Source organism: Cebus imitator, unplaced genomic scaffold, assembly GCF_001604975.1.
Source record: "Cebus imitator isolate Cc_AM_T3 unplaced genomic scaffold, Cebus_imitator-1.0 Scaffold169, whole genome shotgun sequence".
In the NCBI taxonomy this organism is placed as follows: Eukaryota; Metazoa; Chordata; class Mammalia; order Primates; family Cebidae; genus Cebus; species Cebus imitator.
Window position 1 is genome coordinate 713788 of NW_016107484.1, and position 19331 is coordinate 733118.

At 55.8% G+C, this 19331-nt stretch overlaps 1 protein-coding gene across 1 annotated transcript; it reads right to left on the reverse strand.

Annotated features, from left to right (window-relative positions):
• Nucleotides 1–758: 758 nt before the first annotated feature.
• RHOF (ras homolog family member F, filopodia associated) lies at nt 759–16981 on the reverse strand. Its single transcript, XM_017544287.2, has 5 exons — nt 16574–16981; nt 16243–16330; nt 4024–4133; nt 3812–3946; nt 759–2643 (listed from the first exon to the last, which is right to left on the reverse strand). Exons 1-5 carry the CDS (start codon nt 16709–16711, stop codon nt 2479–2481), a joined length of 636 nt encoding a protein of 211 aa, XP_017399776.1. The 5' UTR covers nt 16712–16981; the 3' UTR covers nt 759–2478.
• Nucleotides 16982–19331: the final 2350 nt, after the last annotated feature.

Below are 19331 nucleotides of genomic sequence, written 5' to 3' on the forward strand. Positions count from 1 at the left end.
GAGACAGTCTCGCTCTGTCGCCCAGGCTGGAGTGCAGTGGCGCAATCTCGGCTCACTGCAACCTCCGCCTTCTGGGTTCAAGTGATTCTCTTGCCTCAGCCTCCCAAGTATCTGGGACCACAGGTGCCAGCCACCACACCCAGCTAATTTTTGTATTTTTGGTAGAGATGGGGTTTCACCATATTGGCCAGGATGGTCTCGATCTATAGACTTGTGATCCGCCTGCCTCAGCCTCCCAAAGTGCTGGGATTATAGTGTGAGCCAAGACACCCGCCACCCTGCTACTTTTTAATATTTTTAGTAGAGATGGGGTGTCGCTATGTTGCCCAGGCTGGTCTCCAACTCATGGGCTCAAGTGATCCTCCTCTCTTGGCCTTCCAAAGTGCTGAGATTACAGGCGTGAGCCACTGTGCCTGGCCTGACTACATTTTTAAAATGAGATTTCCCCTCCCCCACAGTGAGATTCCACATACAAATCCAGATTTCTGCTTTCCCTAGAAAAATGGACCTGGCAACATTCCCATGGCAGGGGGCGCCTGCTCCCCAGTCACCACAGGCCCCGCTACTCCTGTATGCCTTGTCCTTTGTTCTGGTCTCCTTTCTGGCCCTTTTTAGGTGCCTGCCTTTGCCCTAGATTAGGAGTCAGCTAGCTGCCTGTAAAGGCAGATGGCAACTATTTTAAGCTTTATGGGCCAGGGGGTCTATGTGGCAGCTACTCTTGCCTGCAGTCACAGAGCACAAGACAATGCACAAAGGAATAGGCGTGGCTGTGTTCCAATAAAACTTTATTTACAAATCAGGCTGTGGCCAGATGTGGCCCATAGGCTGTAGTTTGCAGACCTCTACCTTAGACCATTGTTTGTCCACGGGGCCTTGGGTTCTTTGAGAACAAGAGCTCCTTGGTTGATTCCCCAGGGGATGGCAGGGCCTTGGGAACCTGGGTAAGGTGGGTCTCAGAAGGCTTCTTCCCTTGGTGACCTGACTTCTTGGAAGCTCAGGCTTAGCTGATGCCTCAGCACTGGGCTAGGGGGCTGAGGCAGGAGATACCAGCAAGAACAGGAGCTGCATCCCATCTCAGACGACACTAATTCCTAGGTGCACTCCAGAGCCGAGCAGCTTGCGACCCCTGTTGGGCACCAAAATCCCCTGGAATGCTTAAGTCCTGCGAGGTGGTTCATGCCTGTAATCCCAGCACTTTGGGAGCCTGAGGTGGGTAGATCATGTCAGGAGTTCAAGACCAGCCTGACCAACATGGTGAAACCCCATCTGTAATGAAAATACAAAAATCAGCCAGGCATGGTGGTATGTGCGTGTGATCCCAGCTACTCAGGAGCCTGAGGCAGGAGAACTGCTTAAACCCCGGGAAGTGGAGGTTTCAGTGAGCCAAGAGGACACCACCGCACTCCAGCCTGGGCAACAGCGAGACTCCATTCCCTGCCCCCAAGAAAACTGGACCCTCGACCCCAGACCTTTTCAAAGGAGGCTTAGGGATTAGGTATCTGGCTGTTGGTGACACAGGCAGTCTGTGAACCGGCTCTGAAACTGTCCCACGCGGGCTGGGAGTTGATTCTCTTAGTTCTCAAAGGAGGCTGGGATGTCTTGCCTCCTGGACTCCACAGGCTGGTAGAACCGAGGCTTGAGGAACAGCAGGTTGGGAGCTTGATGATTGATAGTTAAATGGGCCGGTCCTGTCCTGCCAGTGGGGGGAAACTCCACAAAAAACTAGCTCACGACGTGGGGAGCCGATGGCTCTTCCCATCCTGAGTCCCTGACAGTGGGGGCATTGGATGAGACTTCGAGGGGGTGGTCAGATGGGGGGTCCAGGGTATACTTTTAACATCTGAGAGGCTATTTTGTCTGCCCCGTGGGCACATGCTCCCAGCTCTCCGAAGACACAGGCCAAGCTGAAGGTTGACGTCTTCCATGTGGAATGGAGATGGGAGGGGTTGGTGCCAGCCCTGCCACCGGGCTGCAGACTGTTCTCCTGATAGGCCCGGCCCCTGTGGTGGCCCCCGAGTTCCTGGGGGAGGAAGGAAGGAGCTGGAGGATACAGCGGTGCCTATCTCCAGAGCCCAGGGAGGCAGGGACATAGGAGTGGCGGGCCTGGGCGCCCATGTGGAATAGTGCCAGGTCCACATTTACCCACCACCAGATGGACTGTTCATTCCAAGCATAACTTGGGTCTGCACTGAGGAGACCCTTGTGGCGGGGGCAGCTGTGATGAGGGCACTTTGAGTCCTGAGGACAGACACTGGCTCCTGTACCCACATCACCACTGCACCCCAGGGGGAGCCTGGAGGGGAGTTTGTGGTCAGAGCCCCAGCCAGGAAAGGATAGAGTTCCTGAATGTTCCAAGAGTCTAGCCACAGGCCCCAGACACCAGGAGCTGGAGGGTGGGGATGGGGCAGCCTCCCAGTGCAGTTGGCCCCTGGGGTCCCGGGCCCTGTCAGTGCTGTCTCGAGGGCCAACTGCCCTGGGTCACAGCAGCAGGCAGAGCCGGCGCTTCTTCTGCCGCTGTGTCTTCTTTAGAGCACTGAGAGCCACCTTGGCGGCCTCCCGGAAGACGTCCTCCACATTCTCCCGAAACTTGGCAGAACATTCCAGGTAGAGAGCAGCTCGGATCTGTTCACAGGCGCTCAGGCCCTGGGTCAGGGGAGGAGCCAGTGTTAGCTGAGGGGCCCCTGGAGGTCTCCTGACACCACCTCGTGGGTTTGGGGCTGGCTCTGGGGACTCTCCAGGGGTGGAGGCCTTGGTTTGGGCTGGTGTCTCTCCTCCATCCCAGCTGGCCCTCAGCGTGCGTGGTGGAATGGAGGGCCAGTGCAGTACAGCCCCCAGAAGGGAAAAAGCCCTGTCCAGGCCCCACGCTGCCCTCTCTCCAGCTCCAGGCAGGGAGGGGCTGAACCTTGAGGCCGGGTGGGTTCCCCACGTGTGTCTCCCAGGCCTGTGAGAAGAGGTGGAGGCCTCCAGACAGGACTTGCAGCCACCTCTCTACCATTTAGGCAAATGAATTTGCCCTCATTAATGGTTTCTACTTCTTGCGAAAGGTGCTTGTTGCCTTTGCATTCCTTCTGTCCTGTTTGTTCCCTCATGCCTCATCTAAAGAGTTGAATGGTTGATTGGCCTGTGAAGGGGATGCCTACTTTCAAACAAGGGCGGACAGGACAGGACAGTGGCTCAGAGCACAGACTGTGGAGCCCAGCGGATGGGACCAGATCCTGGCTCCACTTCTGGCTAGCTATGTGGCCTCAAGTAAGCTGCTTAGCCTCTGGGCCTGTTTCTCCCCTGTAATGGAGGAAGTGAACAGCACCTGCCTCTGAGTCCTGAGGATTGACAGCAGTCATGTAAAGTGCTCAGGTCCACAGGCCACCAATACTAGCATTTAAAAATTGTCATTCTTGGTCGGCTACATTGGCTCATGCCTATAATCGCAGCACTTTGGGAGGCCGAGGTGGGCAGACCAGTTGAGGTCAGGAGTTCGAAACCAGCCTGACCAACATAGTGAAACCCCCCTCTCTACTAAAAATACAAAAATGAGCTGGGTGTGGTAGCAGGTGCCTGTAGTCCCAGCTACTCAGTAGACTGAGGCAGGAGAATTGCTTGAACCCAGAAGGCTGAGGTTGCAGTGAGCTAAGATCAAACCACTGCACTCCAGCCTGGGTGACAAGAGCAAGACTCCATCTCAAAAAAAAAAATGATCACTCTTAGAATCCTGCTTCCCTCAGCTCCCCAAAAGGCCGCTAAGACACTCCAGGTGCAGAGGCCAAAGGTCCGGGAGGCTTTGGAGGTCACGGAATCTTGGCCTCTGGCCCACCTGCATGTAGGTGATGGGCTCCAGCTGGGCGGCCCGGAGCTTCCGCAGCTGCTCCTTGTCCTTCCTCAGGTCCGTCTTGCAGCCGATGAGCACCATGGGGGTCCCACGGCAGAAATGCGTGACCTCAGGGAACCACTGTGCAGGGAGAAGGCAGGGGATCAGAATTGCGCTGGGCCCAGGTCTGGGGCCACCACCCTGGAGGCGGGCCTCACCTTGATGAGGACGTTGTCATAGCTGGTGGGGTTCATGACATCATAGCAGATGAGCACGAGGTGGGTGTTCTGGTAGGACAGGGGCCGCAGCCGGTCATAGTCTTCTTGCCCTGAAAGCAGAGAGCAGGTGGGGGTCAGGGGACGTCCCCTCCCTGTCTGGACTCTGATGGGAGAAGGGGGAGGGGCCAGGCAAGTGATCCTGCCTTAGGGCCTCAATTTCCTCATCTACATAATGGGCAACAAACCGGGAGTGGTGTCACAGGCCTGTGGTCCCAGCTACTTGGGAGGCTGAGGCTGGAGGATCGTTTGAGCCCAGGAGTTTGAGGCTGTAGTGAGCCGTGATCGCATTACTGCACTCCAGCATGAGTGACAGACCGAGACTCTGTCTCTTAACAACAACAAAACCTGTGGGTGGCAACCCCTGGGTTCTGGATGGTGGCAAAGAACCCTTGAGATCAAACCCACGCAGTGCTGAGAGCTGGGCCTGATTCTAGGGCTGGGGCTGGAGAAACTGCTAACGCTCGATGATGCCGGCAGCCAGTATGATCCCCCTGACCTACACTCAAGTAGAGCAAAGACTGGAACCCTCCCCTAACCAAAGATACAGACCTGCGGGGCTGGTGGGTTCACAGTGTCCCCAGGTCCCCAGAGGCTGGTGTCTGGCTTCAGCCTCCAGCTTCTTTGGTTCTGATATAGTCGGCTGAGTTCCCTGTCCATTCTTGCAAGCACTAGGAGGAGGGTGGTGGGTTGCTGGGAACAGCATCAAGTGCCCTTCCCACCCAGACCCACACAGCACATTCTGGGGGGATACCTTAATCCTGACGCCTGGCCCCGCCCCAGCGCGGGCTGAATCTGAACAGGGATCTAGGCTTAAGCCTTGAGCTTGGTTGGGTTTTCTTTTTTATAAACAATTCTTTGTAACTTTTTTATATTGACAGTTTCAAACTTACAGTAGAATTGCAACAAAGTGCGAAGAACTCTGACTGATTCACCGCCTGCTGGCATCGGCCCCTCTGGCTCTACCCAGAGACAGACGCTTCTGTCCCTCCCTACCAGGGCACGGTCGCTGCAGACGTTCTGCCTCTTCACCCCTTAGCTCAGCGCCTGTCTGCTGAGAACAAGGACATTCTCTCACCTGCCCCAAGCCCAGGAAACCACACAGACTCTGCATTCTAATCCAATCCACAGGCCATATTCAGATTTTGCCCATTTCACCAATATCGCCCTTGATTTTCTTTCCCATTTGAGGAGCCAGCCCAGGGTTCTATGCTGCACATAGCCATCAAGCCTGGGTATTTTGTAAAAATCCCCACAGTGAGACCTGAGAGCCTTTCAGGCTCATTGGTGACCAGCCCCCGCCCCTTGACTTCCTTCCACTAAACAAGGAAGGTTGGAGGCCCAGGAATCCCCCTGTCCCGTCCCCAGCTGCTACAGGTGCTGGGTGGCACCAGCCTGCCCTCAGCTCCTTCCCTGCCAATACCTCTCAGGACAAGTGGCCTCTCCACAGAGCACCACCAGGCCATGTTTGCTCCTGCCTGCTTGCTGGTGACGACACAGACACCCTCTTCCCTCTGGCTCCCCCTCAACCCAGGGACTTCCAAAAGTTCCTAGCCAGCTCCACCACGGAACAGTGTTTAAGGGTGTAGTCACTAGAGGCAGATGAGACATGTGTTCCAGTCCCAGCTCTGCCCCCACCAGCTGTGTGACCTTGACTTAGATGGACAGCAGTGGGAACCCCAGATTCCCCACCTGGAACATGAAAATCATAAAATGTACCTCACAGGGCTGTCACGAGCCAAGGCACCCCACACATGGGGGCCATAACAGTGTACAGTGAACAGAAGCCACCAGGACAGCGACGACTGGGTCAGGAGGGCCGTTGTTGCCATCCCTCAACCAGTGTCCCCTGACATTGGGGCGGAGCAAGAGCTCAGACCCGACCACCACCCCCGACAAAGTGAGAGATGTCCTTGTAAGACACTGGGAAACTGGCTGGGATGCTCTTCCAGCTCCTTTTCTGTCCCCAACTGTCCCTTCTTGGTAATCACTGTCCACATCTTCTTAGATCTGTGCTGCCCAACAGGGTGGCCCAGCCCATTAATTAACTTGATGAATTAACATGAAGCATTCAGCTCCTCAGTTGCATGAGCTACATTTCAGGTGATTCATCGCCACCCGGGGCTCGTGGCTAATGCAATGGTCGGTGCAGATGCACAGCATTTCCATCACTGCAGAAAGTTCCACTGGACAGCAGGCCTCTCCCCACCCCTGCCTCCCCCACACCATCCTCATCTAAGTCCTCGTTTGTCCTCTTCCCTGCCCTCCTGCAGCCCTTCGATGAATCCATTCACCACCTGACAGCTAGATGGATCTTAAAATGCAAGTCATATCCGCCCCCCACAGCTGAAGCACCTTCAATGGCTCCCTATTGCCCCCCCACCTTCTTTTTGAGACAGAGTCTTGCTCTGTCACCCAGGCTGGAGTACAGTGGCAAGATCCTGGCTCACTGCAGCCTCCATTTCCCAGGTTCAAGCAATTCTCCTGCCTCAGCCTCCCAAGTAGCTGGGATTACAGGCACCTGCCACCAAGCCCAGCTAATTTTTGTATTTTTTTAGTACAGATGGGGTTTCACCATATTGGTCAAGCTGGTCTTGAACCCCTGACCTCAGGTGATCCGCCTTCCTTGGCCTCCTAAAGTGCTGGGATTACAGGCGTGAGTCACCGTGCCCAGCCCCTATTGTCCTTTGTATAAAATCCAAATATCTCCCCAGGTCCACATGACTTCATCTCTGCCACGCCCCCTTGCTCACTGCAGTCCAGCCAACGCGCCACCTCACCGTTTCTCAAACCCATCAAGCTCTCACGCCCCAGCCTTTGCGCTTGCTGTTTCACATGCCTGAAAGGCTCTTCCTTCACTTTTTTCACCATTTTCTCCCCAGCATTTTATTCTTAAACATCCAGACTAACCATTACATTATTTCTCTTTTTAGGATAACTGCCTGCCCTCTGTGTCTGCTTTTATAATAATACATCCTAGGCCGGGCGCGGTGGCTCACGCCTATAATCCCAGCACTTTGGGAGGCCGAGGCGGGTGGATCACGAGGTCAAGAGATCGAGACCGTCCTGGTCAACATGGTGAAACCCCGTCTCTACCAAAAATACAAAAATTAGCTGGGCATGGTGGTGCACGCCTGTAGTCCCAGCTACTTGGGAGGCTGAGGCAGGAGAATTGCTTGAACCCAGGAGGCGGAGGTTGCGGTGAGCCGAGATCGCGCCATTGCACTCCAGCCTGGGTAACATGAGCGAAACTCCGTCTCAAAAAATAATAATAATAATAATAATAATAATAATAATACATCCTATGCTGTATGTAGTTTTCAGAGGCTTTAGTCTAGAAGTGATTAAGAAATCCTTGGCTGGGTGAGATGCCTCATGCCTGTAATCCCAGCACTTTGGGAGGCTGAAGTGGGCAGATCACAAGGTCAGGAGTTCGAGACCAGCCTGGCCAACATGATGAAACCCCATCTCTACTAAAAATACAAAAATTAGCTGGGTCTGGGTGGCAGACGCCAGTAATCCCAGCTATGCGGGAGGCTGAGGCAGGAGAATCACTTGAACCCAGGAGGCGGAGGTTGCAGTGAGCCGAGACGGAGCCATTGCACTCCAGCCTGGCCGACACGAGACTCCGTCTCAAAAGAAAAGAAAGAAAAAAAAAGAAATCCTTACATGACAGCCAGATATGGTAGGGAATTATGAATACTCCCACTTCACAGGAAGAAACAGAGTCACAGAAATGAAGTGAGTTGCCTGAGGTCAATGACTCAGTGACTGGCCCAGGAGTCAACCCCAGTTCATGAAATTCCAAGTGGGATGTTCCTTTTGCGAATACACACGAACATGCTATTTTGTTTTGTATTGTGCAAAAATAGGTTCTGGGCCTTTAAGATGTAACAATGGGATTCCTAGTTCTGGCATAACATATTCCCTTTTCCATATATGGCAGGAGTGAACAGGTCCAGTAGTCCCCCCTAAGCCACGAGGGTGGACTCCAAGACCCCAGTGGAAGTATGAAACCACGGATAGTCCAGAACCCTAGATACACTGTTTTTGTCTATACGTACACACCTATAAGACAGCTTAGTTTATGAATTAGGCACAGTAACAGATTAACAATAATAAAACAGGGCCAGGAACCATGGCTCCCACCTGTAATCCCAGCACTTTTGGAGGCCAAGGTGGGCGGATCGCTTGAACTCAGGAGTTCAAGACCAGCCTGGCCAACAGAGTGAAGCCCCATCTCTACCAAAAACACAAATAATTAGCCCGTGGTGGCTCCCACCTGTAGTTCCAGCTACTTAGGAGGCTGAGGTGGGAGAATCACTTGAGCCCCAGAGCGGAGGTTGCAGTGAGCCGGGATCGTGCCACGGCACTCCAGCCTGGGTAACAGAGTGAGACCCCATCTCAAAAAGTAAAAACAGAACTATTACAACAACTTGCTAACATCACTACTCTTGTGCTTTGGGACCATTATTATTTACTTATTTATTTTGAGATAGAGTCTCACTCCATCACCAGGCTGGAGTGCGATGGCACGATCTTGGCTTACTGCAGCCTCCACCTCCCAGGTTCAAGTGATTCTCCTGCCTCAGCCTCCCCCAAGTAGCTGGGATTACAGGTGCCCACCACTACGCCCAGCTAATTTCTGTATTTTTCGTAGAGATGGGGTTTCACCATGTTGGTCAGTCTGGTCTCCAACTCCTGACCTCATGATCCACCTGCCTTGGCCTCCCAAAGCACTGGAATTGAAGACATGAACCACTGCACCCAGCCAGAAGGCTCTTTCAACAGGGAGCAGCGTGGCTCCTTCCCTTCTCTCCTTCAGGGCTCTGTGGAATGTCACCTCCTCTCAGAGACCTTTCCTGACTGCTCTGAAACAGCCTCCTTGGCAGTCTGCCCCATGACAGTGGTTTTACTCATAGCTCTCACCCATACCTGACTTCACAACTGGAGCTGGGCATGGTGGCTCACGCCTGTAATCCTAGCACTTTAAGAAGCCAAGGCAGGTGGATCATGAGGTCAGGAGTTCGAGACCAGCCTGACCAACACGGTGAAACCCCATCTCTACTACTAAAAATACAAAAATAAGCTGGGCATGGCAATGCCTGTAATCCCCAGCTACTTGGGTGGCTGAGGCAGGAGAATCACTTGAACCTGGGAGGCAGAGGTTGCATTGAGCTGAGATCATACCACTGTACTCCAGCCTGGGGCACAGACCAAGACCCTGTCTCAAAACAAAAACAAAAATAAGAAACAAAAAACAGTACTTCTCCAGGTTTTTTTGTTTGCGTCTCCTGCGGGCAGGAACGACCTCTGTGCTGTTCAGGTGTCCCTGGGAACACAGGTGAGCTCAATACATGTTTGGTGAAGGAAAGCTGGAAGGAAGGGGTGGGTGAAGAGGGTGTTAAGAGTCATCTCTCTGGCTTAGGTGCCTCTGCAGCCTTTGAAAGGGCATTCCACTTCCTGACCTGTGTTCATTCAAGCAGCCACCCAGGAGGTAAGCTTGGCGGGGACTGTTCTTCCTGTTAAGAGTCATTGGGGTGGGGGTGGGGCGTGGGGGAACCTTTGTCAAGGTCAGAGACACGTACCCTGTGAGCCAGAGGCCAACTCAGTCCCCAAGGTCAGCTGCCTACCAGGCCATTCTAAAAGCACCAGTTCTAGGAAGCCATCCCCAGCCTCCCCAACTAGGAGTTAACCTCTGGGCCTCAGTTTCCTCATCTGTGAAATGGAGATATGAAAAGTTAGCGAGCCTGATGACAGTAATAATAAAGGTAGTTAATATTGACTCTCTCTCTCACATACAGAAGTCAAGGGTCTAGGCCGGGTGCTGTGGTTCACACTTGTAATCCCAGCACTTTGGGAGGTTGAGGCAGATGGATCACTTGAGGTCAGGAGTTTGAGACCAGCCTGTTCAACATGGTGAAACCCCATCTCTACTAACAATACAAAAATTAGCCGAGCATGGTGCCACATACTTGTAATCCCAGCTACTTGAGAGGCTGAGGCAGGGGAATCAATTGAACTGGGAAGATGGAGCTTGCAGTGAGCCAAGATCTCACCACTACACACACTCCAGCCTGGGCAACCGAGTGAGACTCTGCCAAAAAAAAAAAAAAAAAGGGTTTCACTCTGTTGTGCAGGCTGGAGTATAGTGGTGTGATGAAAGCTCACTCCAGCCTCAACCTCATGGGCTCAAGCCATCCTCCTGCCTCAGCCTCCCCAGGAGCTGGGGCTGCAGGTGTGCACCACTTCGATTCTGGTAGCACCTATCCATGAAGGCTCCTGTGTTCCATGCCGGGTCTAGCTTGAAGCCCTTTGCCTGGATTAACTCATCTTTCCCCAAAAAATCCTACAAGGTAGACACTGTTGTTAGCCCCATTTTACAGGCTGAGAATGGAAGCAGAGAGGGTTGGAGTGACTTGCCCCAGGCCACACAGCTAAGGGGAAGCTTTGTAAATGACAGAGGACCCTACTGGAGTATTTTTTTTTTCTTAGCCTACCCCAGAAAACAGAGAGGAATCCTCACCCTACTCGTCCCAGCCCTGATCAGGTGAGGAAAAGGCTATCAACACAGCCATCTCAAGAAAGAGGGGGTTGGCCGGGCGTGGTGGCTCACACCTGTAATCCCAGCACTTTGGGAGGCCAAGGCAGGTGGATCACCTGAAGTTGGGAGTTCGAGACCAGCCTGACCAACATGGAGACACCCTGTCTCTGCTAAAAATACAAAATTAGCTGGGTGTGGTGGTGCATGCCTGTAGTCCCAGCTACTCGGGAGGCTGAGGCAGGAGAATCAGCCTTTTGGGTTCATGCAATTCCTGGATTTCAAGAATCGCTTGAAAGCCTGAGGTTTTGGTGAGCTAAGATTGCGCCATTGCACTCCAGCCTGGGCAACAAGAGTGAAGCTCCATCTCAAAAAAAAAAAAGAAAAGAAAAGAAAAAGAAAAAGAAAGATGGGCTTTGGGAAGGGAGAGGCAGCCAGCTTGGACTCCAGCACCTCCTTCAGGTTGCCTTCCTGTCTTGACTCTGCCCAGTTCAGCTTTCCCTAGAATTCAATGTGGGCCTTTGTCGGTGGGTAGACCAGGCCTGCAGAGGACATACTTCTGTGTGCGACAATCCTATGTCCACTTGGGGATGCAGGGAGTGTACTATTAATAAATGCCCTCAACAGCAGGAGTCAGGAGGGTCAGGTTGCATTCATTCATGTCATGCACATTCTGGGCGGGACCGCTCAGTGCAGTCTCCACATCTCAAACTGACGTCTACATTTCCCTCTCTGGGTGTCAACTTCCTTATCTGGGAAAGGGGGTGGCAATAGTGATAACCCTGCCCCTAATCTGGAAAGTGAAACACCAGCAGAGGGGGAGCAATCGGACGGGGGTGAGGGTGGGGGAGGCAGGGCTGGGAGGTGGGAGGCACTGCTTTTGTGGTTACTCTTTTTGAGATGAAGTCTCTGTATCTCAGCTCACTGCAACCTTCACCTCCTGGGTTCAAGTCATTCTCCTGCCTCAGCCTCCAGAGTAGCTGGGATTACAGGCGCGCACCATTGCACCTGTCTAATTTTTTGTATTTTTAGTAGAGACGGGGTTTTGCCATGTTAGCCAGGCTGGTCTTGAACTCCCGACCTCAGGTAATCTGCCTGCCTCAGCCTCTCAAAGTGCTAGGATTACAGGTGTTAGCCATCATGCCCTGCTGTGGTTACTCTTGAAACAGAAACCTCCATGGGAAGTTAATAGCCTGGGGTGGGGGTGGTCAGAACCCCCGAATATTTGGACTAAGAAGTTTTAGGGGCCTCCCAGACACCAGGTGATATCACTATCCTCCCACATTCTACCCAAAATGATACCAGGGCTGAAAGGGGCAATATCACCTGCCCATAGTCACAGAGGGGACCCACCCAGCCTCTGCAGATGGGCTTAGAGGTTAAGACAGCCCAGGAGACCACACCTGTAATCCCGGCACTTTGGGAGGCTGAGGTGGGAGGATCACTTGAGCCCAGGAGGCTGAGGCTGCAGTGAGTTATGACAATGCCACTGCACTCCAGCCTGGGTGACACAGCGAGACCCTGTCGCTAACCACACCCCCCAAAAAACTCCAGGAGTTACATGCAAAGGATGCATGTGCTTCTGGTGAGTTAAAGTCTCTAGGCCCGGGCTCCCCTTGGAGCTGCCCATATCCTGAAGTGCACTCGGGCGTGCGGCAGGGCTGGGCGGAAGGGAGGCTCAGGCTGCACACAGGGCTTTTTTTTTTTTTTTTTTTGGCGGAGTCTTGCTCTGCCACCCAGGCTGGAGTGCAGTGGCATGATCTCAGCTCACTGCAACCTCTGCCTCCCAAGTTCAAGCAATTCTCCTGCCTCAGCCTCCCAAGTAGCTGGGACTACAGGCACGTACCACCACGCCTGGCTAATTTTTTATTTTATTTTATTTTTTTAAAGATGGGGTTTCACCATGTTGGTCAGGCTGGTCTTGAACTCCCGACCTCAGGTGATCCGCCCACCTTAGCCTCCAAAGTGCTTGGATTATAGGTGTGAGCCACCACACCCGGCCTAATTTTTGTATTTTAGTAGAGATGGGGTTTACGATGTTGGCCAGGACAGTCTCGATATCTTGACCTCGTGATCTGCTCGCCTCGGCCTGCCAAAGTGCTGGGATTACAGGCATGAGCCATCGGGCCTACAAGGCTATTTTCTTGGGGGGATGGGACTTTGCCAAGGCAGTCCTCCTTCTGGGGTCAGGGGTCTCTAAGGCCTGGGGTAGGGTTGAGGAGAAAAGACCCCAAGTCTGCCCAAGGACACACAGGGCAGGTGGCCCCCAGCTCCAGCTGGGGCGTTGGTCAGGGAGGGTTGTGGGCAGCATGAGAAGGGAAGCTGCCAGAAGAGGAACCCACTTTTACTCACTCTGCTGGGGACCGCCCACCTGTGCTTCCCCCAGAGACAGGGGCTGGGCAGCCCAGCCGGGAGTTGAGACCTCCTTCTGTGTGACCCCAGCCTTGGCCCGGCCCAGGCCTCCAGTGTTCCTGGGGCTCACGACACCCACCTGTCCCTGCTTCCTTGTCGTAGCAACTGCTACTCCTTTGCCCACCAATTTTCTTTCTGTTCCCATCTCAGGCTGAGAAGGGGATTGCCACTCCCAGGCAACCCACACCCCATCCTGTGCGCCTCCAACCCTGGTCCCCACACCTTGGCCCTATGAGCTCAGCCCTGTCTGTCTTCACAGCCCACCTTCTCCTGCCTCCCCCTGCCCAGGAAGCTTCAAACCTCACCGCAGCTTCCTGCCTCAGAGGATGTTGGGGCCGGGGTGAGGCCGACAGAGCAGTGGGTGCCACAGCCCCCGCCCCTTCCCCTCAGCCCTGAAAGCCCCATCACCCCATCTCCCCTCCCTCCGCTGCACTGTCTATAACTACTTCCTCAGAATGGAGACGGAGCCAGACGGGCCTTCCACGAGGGCCCCTGTGGGCAGGGTCTGGACCTTGGGCCAGCGTTTGGTCCAGTGTGGAGAAATTCAGCCTCAAGAGCTGCCCCTGTCTGTCGCACAGCTCTGGCGGCCACGAGTTGAGAAGATGCCCCTTCCGCCACTGGGTGTAGCCCAGTGGGTTCTAGAACCTTCTACAACTACATTTACTAGACTCATTTCTGGCTTGGCCATTCCCTCACCCTCTTGGCCTTTGCCTCTCTCTAGGTGGCCGCCCGGTCATCACTGTGTGCCACGTTCTCCTGAGAGCCGACCATGCAGGCAGAGATGAATCACCTCCGAATTCAGACCTACACCCATTCATTCCATCACCTTCCAAGCCTTGCTTCATGACAAGCACCGGGACCTGGACCCTCCCTGGCAGTGCTCACTGACCAGGGGATTTCCTCTAATGAGCAGGTCTTCCCCAGTCACGGGGGACACCCTGGAAGGAGCAGCCAGATTTCTTCTTCCTGGATACTCCTCCTTGGTCTGTCAGAGTATGAGGCCAGCTCCTTCCCTGAGCCCCACTTCTCTGCTGCTTGGAAGAGTCTTGCCAGGGAAGACAGATGCCCCCACTGCGGCAGAAGCTGAGGCCAGCTTGGACCATGGCAGTGATGGTAGGAGGGTCTTTAAATTTATTTTTATTTTTTGAAACAGGGTCTTGCTCTGTTGCCCAGGCTGGAGTGCAGTGGTGCGATCTCAGCTCACCCCAACCTTCGCCTCCCAGGTTCAAGCGATTCTCCTGCCTCGGCCTCCCGAGTAGCTGGGACTACAGGCACATGCTGCCATACCTGGCTAATTTTCATATTTTTAGTAGAGATGGGGTTTCGTCATGCTGCCCAGGCTGATCTTGAACTCCTGGCCTCAAGCAATCCTCCTACTTCAGCCTCCCAAAGTGCTGGGATTACAGGCGTAAGCCACTGCACCCAGCCTGGTAAGCAGGTCTTAAAAGTCACAAGGACATTTGCTGAGCCCTTCCCCAGATCCAGCCCCTGCGCTGAGTGCTGGACATCATATAGTAATCTGATTTAATCCTTGTGACCCTCTTAGCTCTCATGACAGATGAGGAAACTGAGGCCCAGACATCTCCAGTGAGTGATACACAGCCAGTGGAGCCGGTGTCGAAGCCCAGATCTGACAGGATGGGACTGTGGATGGGACCCCCACAGTGCCGGTGGTCGCCTGCCTGTGGTGACTATGGAAGGGGACGCTCTCTGTCCCTCTCATAGCAGCTTTTAGCACAAATTCTTCCTATACCAACTTGCAGCTTTCCAGAATCTCCACACTGCAATTTACTCCGACATGTTCTTTGAGCATCTCTCTCTGGGCAAGGCCAGAAAGGCCATCCATGTTCTCATGATGTGGAGGCTGCCGTGAACCGTGAACCCCGGCCTGGTAGGGAAGCCCCAAAGGCAGAGGAGGAGGGGCCGTGGGTTGCTGGGAATGTCTCTGCCCAGCAGCACTTGACCCACAAAGTGGGGTCTCTGGACAAGAAACGAGAAAGTAAAAGTGTCTGAGAGAGACCACACTTTTGCTGGGCTCTCCCAGCTCACCCAGGACTGGAGACAGGTCCCCTTTTGGGGGTGGCCCTACAGGGCCCACATCCTGCAAAGACAGGTTCCTCAAGAGTTTGCTAAGGCGGGACCTGCTGAAGTTGGAATGGAGGTGGCTCTGAGCTGGGACAGCCCCTTTTGTGGTCCTCTCCACGTTCTAGCTGGTGGGGGTGGGGGGTCCTGAGTTTTGGCTCCATCCTAGGTCAATGGGACCCTTCACCTCACCCATAAAGGCTTAGCTGGAAGGGGAGGGCCACCTGATCACATGGTTTCCCACAGGTCACTAAACACTGAGTCACAGAGGTGGGGTGAGGCCCCACCTGGGGATCTCAACCTTTGGTCCCCAATGTTGATGAAGCCCAGATGGGAGCCAGGGTCCTCCCACTGACTGTGTTCCTCCGGTCCCCACCCCTCACAACACCAACTCTCATGCAATTGAACAGAAATCCACAAACCGCCCGTGGCCGGGATGTGACTAGCAGCAGAGCTTGGTGTGGGGCCCCGGTGCCCAGTGCTCTGTTCCTTCCTTAGTTCATTTTCTACACTGTCTGGTTTCCTCCCAGGGAACTAGGAAAGCACAGAAGTAACTGTAGCCACAGAATTCCAGAACCACCAACTGCAAGCAGTGGAATCCCCGGAGCTGCAGATGCAGAACTCATGCCCACAGGACCCCGGAGCCTCAGGCTGCAGAGAGCACCCACAGAGCCTTGGAGTCACAGGCTGATCTGTGGCCGGCAGCATCCCAGAACCACAGGACCCAGAAACACAGCCCAGGCAATCCGAGCACCCGGAGACTCAAATCTGCGGCCCTCAGAGTCTGCAGAGACCACAGCAGGCAGCGCAGCAATCCTGGAATCATGGGAGGCCCAAGAGAAGTACGCTGCTTTCTAGAACCACAGGAGAGGAACGAGCTGTGGGCTCTCCGCACAGAGCTGGGAGGGTGGCCCAGGAGTTTGCCTCCTCCTCCAAACACCCTCCACTCAGAGACAGGGCTTGGCCTCTAGGGCCGCGCTGCCAGCGCTCTGAGTGGCCTCCAGGAATGAAGAGCCGCCAGGGCCCCGCCAGGGTGCAGGGTGGGGACGCCCGGTGGGGGATGCCCCGGCGGGGAAACCCTTCGGGCGGGTGGACCCCCGGGACCCCCGGCGCGCAGGCGCACTCACCGGCCGTGTCGTAGAGGTTCAGGGTCACCTCCTTGCTGCCAACCGTCACGCTGGCCGTGTACTTATCGAACACCGACGGGGCGTAGTGCTGCGGGAGACGTAGTGGGGTTGGTCCCTAGTGGGCCCAGGTTCCAGCTGACCCCACTGTCCGCCCCCTTCACTTGTCCGGGATCAGCCCCCTTCACCTCGCTGGGCTCTGGAATTCCCGAGGGGGCGCCCCGGGTGGCGGCCACCTCTCCGGAATCGGAATGCCGGGGGCCGAGGGTCGGGGCTCCGGGCTCAGCCTGAGAGGGGTCCCTCGCCCCCACCCCAGCCCCGCTGCGGGCCTCACCTCGGGGAAGGAGCCCTGGCTGTACACCATGAGCAGCGAGGTCTTGCCGCAGCCGCCGTCGCCCACGATCACGATCTTCAGCTCCTTCCTGCCCGGGCCGGGGGCGGCGGTCGGGGCCGGAGCCCCCGGGGCATCCATAGCCCGGAGCCGGCAGTACTGGCGGCGGCGTGCCGGGCACTAGCGGAGCGGAGCGGTAGGGGGCGGGGCGGAGCCTGGACTAGCCCCGCCCACTCGGAGCGGCACCGCCTCCGCCAGGCAGCCTCCCGGCCTTCCTTTCTGCTACGGCCCCAGCCCTGGGTGTGGGTATTCAGCTCTCAGTACCAGGCATACTGCGGCACTAGAGAAACGGGGCTCAGCTGCGAGCGCAGCTCCCACCGCCACCCCGGCGCGTCACGGCGCGCCCCCAGCCGGCGAGACCGGACCGTGGCTGCCCAGCGACTCAGGGCGCCCCGGATTGGCAGGCAACTCCTTCGGCAGGGACGCTCCGATTGGCCGGCGCGGACAGGGCCTCCCGGATTGGCGGGCTGTGCCTCCGCACCGGGTTCGAGGAGCCCCCGGCCTCGAGCTCCGTAAAAAGCCCTTCAGCTTTGCACTGCCCCAGCGGCGTGGCTTCGCACCTATCTGCCTCTGGCCTCAGTTTCCCCACAGGACGTAGCGGCGGTGGCACCGGGGAAGATGCTGATGTGAGGGTCGTGTCTGCCCACCTCACTTCGCCCCGGGGCGCCTGCGTGCGCGCGGGCTCGGGGTGAGGGACTGGGCTCCCCTTAACCGCACCCGGCCCCGGGCTGTAGAGTGGATGCCCAGCGCCCTCTGCCGGGCAATCGCCTCAACGCCGGCCGCAGGTTGGCCCCAAACCACGTGGGCGGGCGCCTCCTTTCAGCAGGAGCCAGAAGCGTGAACCACGCCAAGACGCCGTCAGGGAGGGGCAGGTTGGAGTAGCTCTAGTTGAAGTCAGCTGGGTCCCTCTCCTTGCGTTTTGGAGACTGATAACCCCACATCAACCAAGAAATGTAAGAAAATGCGTTTCTCTGCCAGCAGCCACGTGTCCTTCACTCCAAGAATCCCCCGAACCCCGGCATCTCCTGATGGAAACAGCTTGTTGGGCACTAACTGTAGGCAACGCTATCAGGTCTGATGACTGAGGTCACCGTAACCCCCACCCCGGGCGGGCTGACTGCCTTCGGCACCAGCCAAGTGAGCGGTCAGGGTGGCAGAGGGACCCGGGGAGCCAGTCCACGGCAGGTAGGCACGGGAGCGTGGCCGAGAGAGTGGGATTCTACCAACTCGGGTAGGAAGAGCCCATTTCTAACAAAACACCAACAGCAGCATGGCTGGGGGCAAGTGACCTTCGGTAGTTTCTTCAGATAGGGGCTGGCAGGACTCAGGATCTTTTTAATGGCAACCCCACCCCAAAGACTCCGTTTTCAAGATCTCGGCAAAGGTCAGGTAAATCTCACTTCGTGGAGGAAAGCCGCCAGCCTGGCAGTTTCATGGTCAAGGTTCTCAGCCGGTACAAGCAAGGCACGGTCTGACCGCCAGAGGGCACCAGCGACCGCCCATAGAATCCCAAGACCACGGCGGAGCTGGGAAGGGGAGGCCAGGACCCACCCCAGGTTCTGAGTGGACGCCCTCTCCTGTCACTGGAAAAAGGGGCATCTCCTAGGTCAAGCACCCACTAGACAAATGCACAGCAACTCATTTGTTCCTTTTTTGCAACACGTTTATTCAGAGGCAGTTGTGCCCCAGCCTTCCAGGAGGTCAGTCTTGGGGGAAGCAATGGAGGTTGGAAGAGGGGAACTGTTTAGGGAAGGCTGAGTGCTGGCTGGCACACGGCTTGGCAGCACTGAAGGGCAGGCAGGGGAAACAGGGTGGGGACCCGGCCTGACAAATGCATGACAGCTAGAAAACCTCTTCAGCTTCTTCCGTGGCTGGGCCATGAGAGGGGAGGCCAGGCAGGGTTGTCAAGGTAACCGGGTCAGATCATGGAGGACTTGCCTGCCAGGCTCCACGGGAGTGGGGGACAGGAGAGGAGCCCAACCACCAGCTGGACCCTGAACTCCTGTGGGGTAACCAGAGGAGCTGTGATTGGCTGGGGAGGCAGGGCTGGGGCCAAGGTTCCCCCGGGACCACAGGAGGTGAATAAGGCACTCCTGGAGGTGGAGGAAGAGGACCCAGAAGCTATTGAGTGTGTCACCCGAGCCCACAGGAGGTGTCCTGACTGTCCTCAAAAGCCTCAGACCTCAACGTCCACTTTCTCCATCCAGGAAATGGGCTGTGATCTCTGCTTATGAGAGCACAAGCCTGCAGAGGAGTGGAGGCGGAAGTGAGCACAAGTGCCCTTCCCAGCCTGGCCTGGCCCAGGCGGAACAGCTGACATTGGCCCCAGCCTGCTCACTCACCCCTGCCAGCCAGGAGGCTGGCAGAACCCCAGTCCCACCTGCCTGGAGTGTGTTTGATTTGGACCCACCTGTCGTGGTGATGGAGCGGGGCTGATCTGTAGCTAAAAATACCTCGGAGCCAAGCCAGCTGCTCGCAGCTTCCTTGGAGGCTGGGCTGAGCTGGGCCAGCTGAAGAGCTGCGTGCGCCCACCAGAGAGGCAGCTAGCTCCCTTACCTCCAAGAGGTTGAGGACCCGAGTCACTCCCCTTCCAGTCACCAGGAATTCCTGGAGAGTTTGAGAAGGCAAAAAAAAGACTCTTTAAGCTGGTACTTGACACAAGAGTTGTTGGGCCACTGAAGCCTGGGGGAGTGGCCAGGTG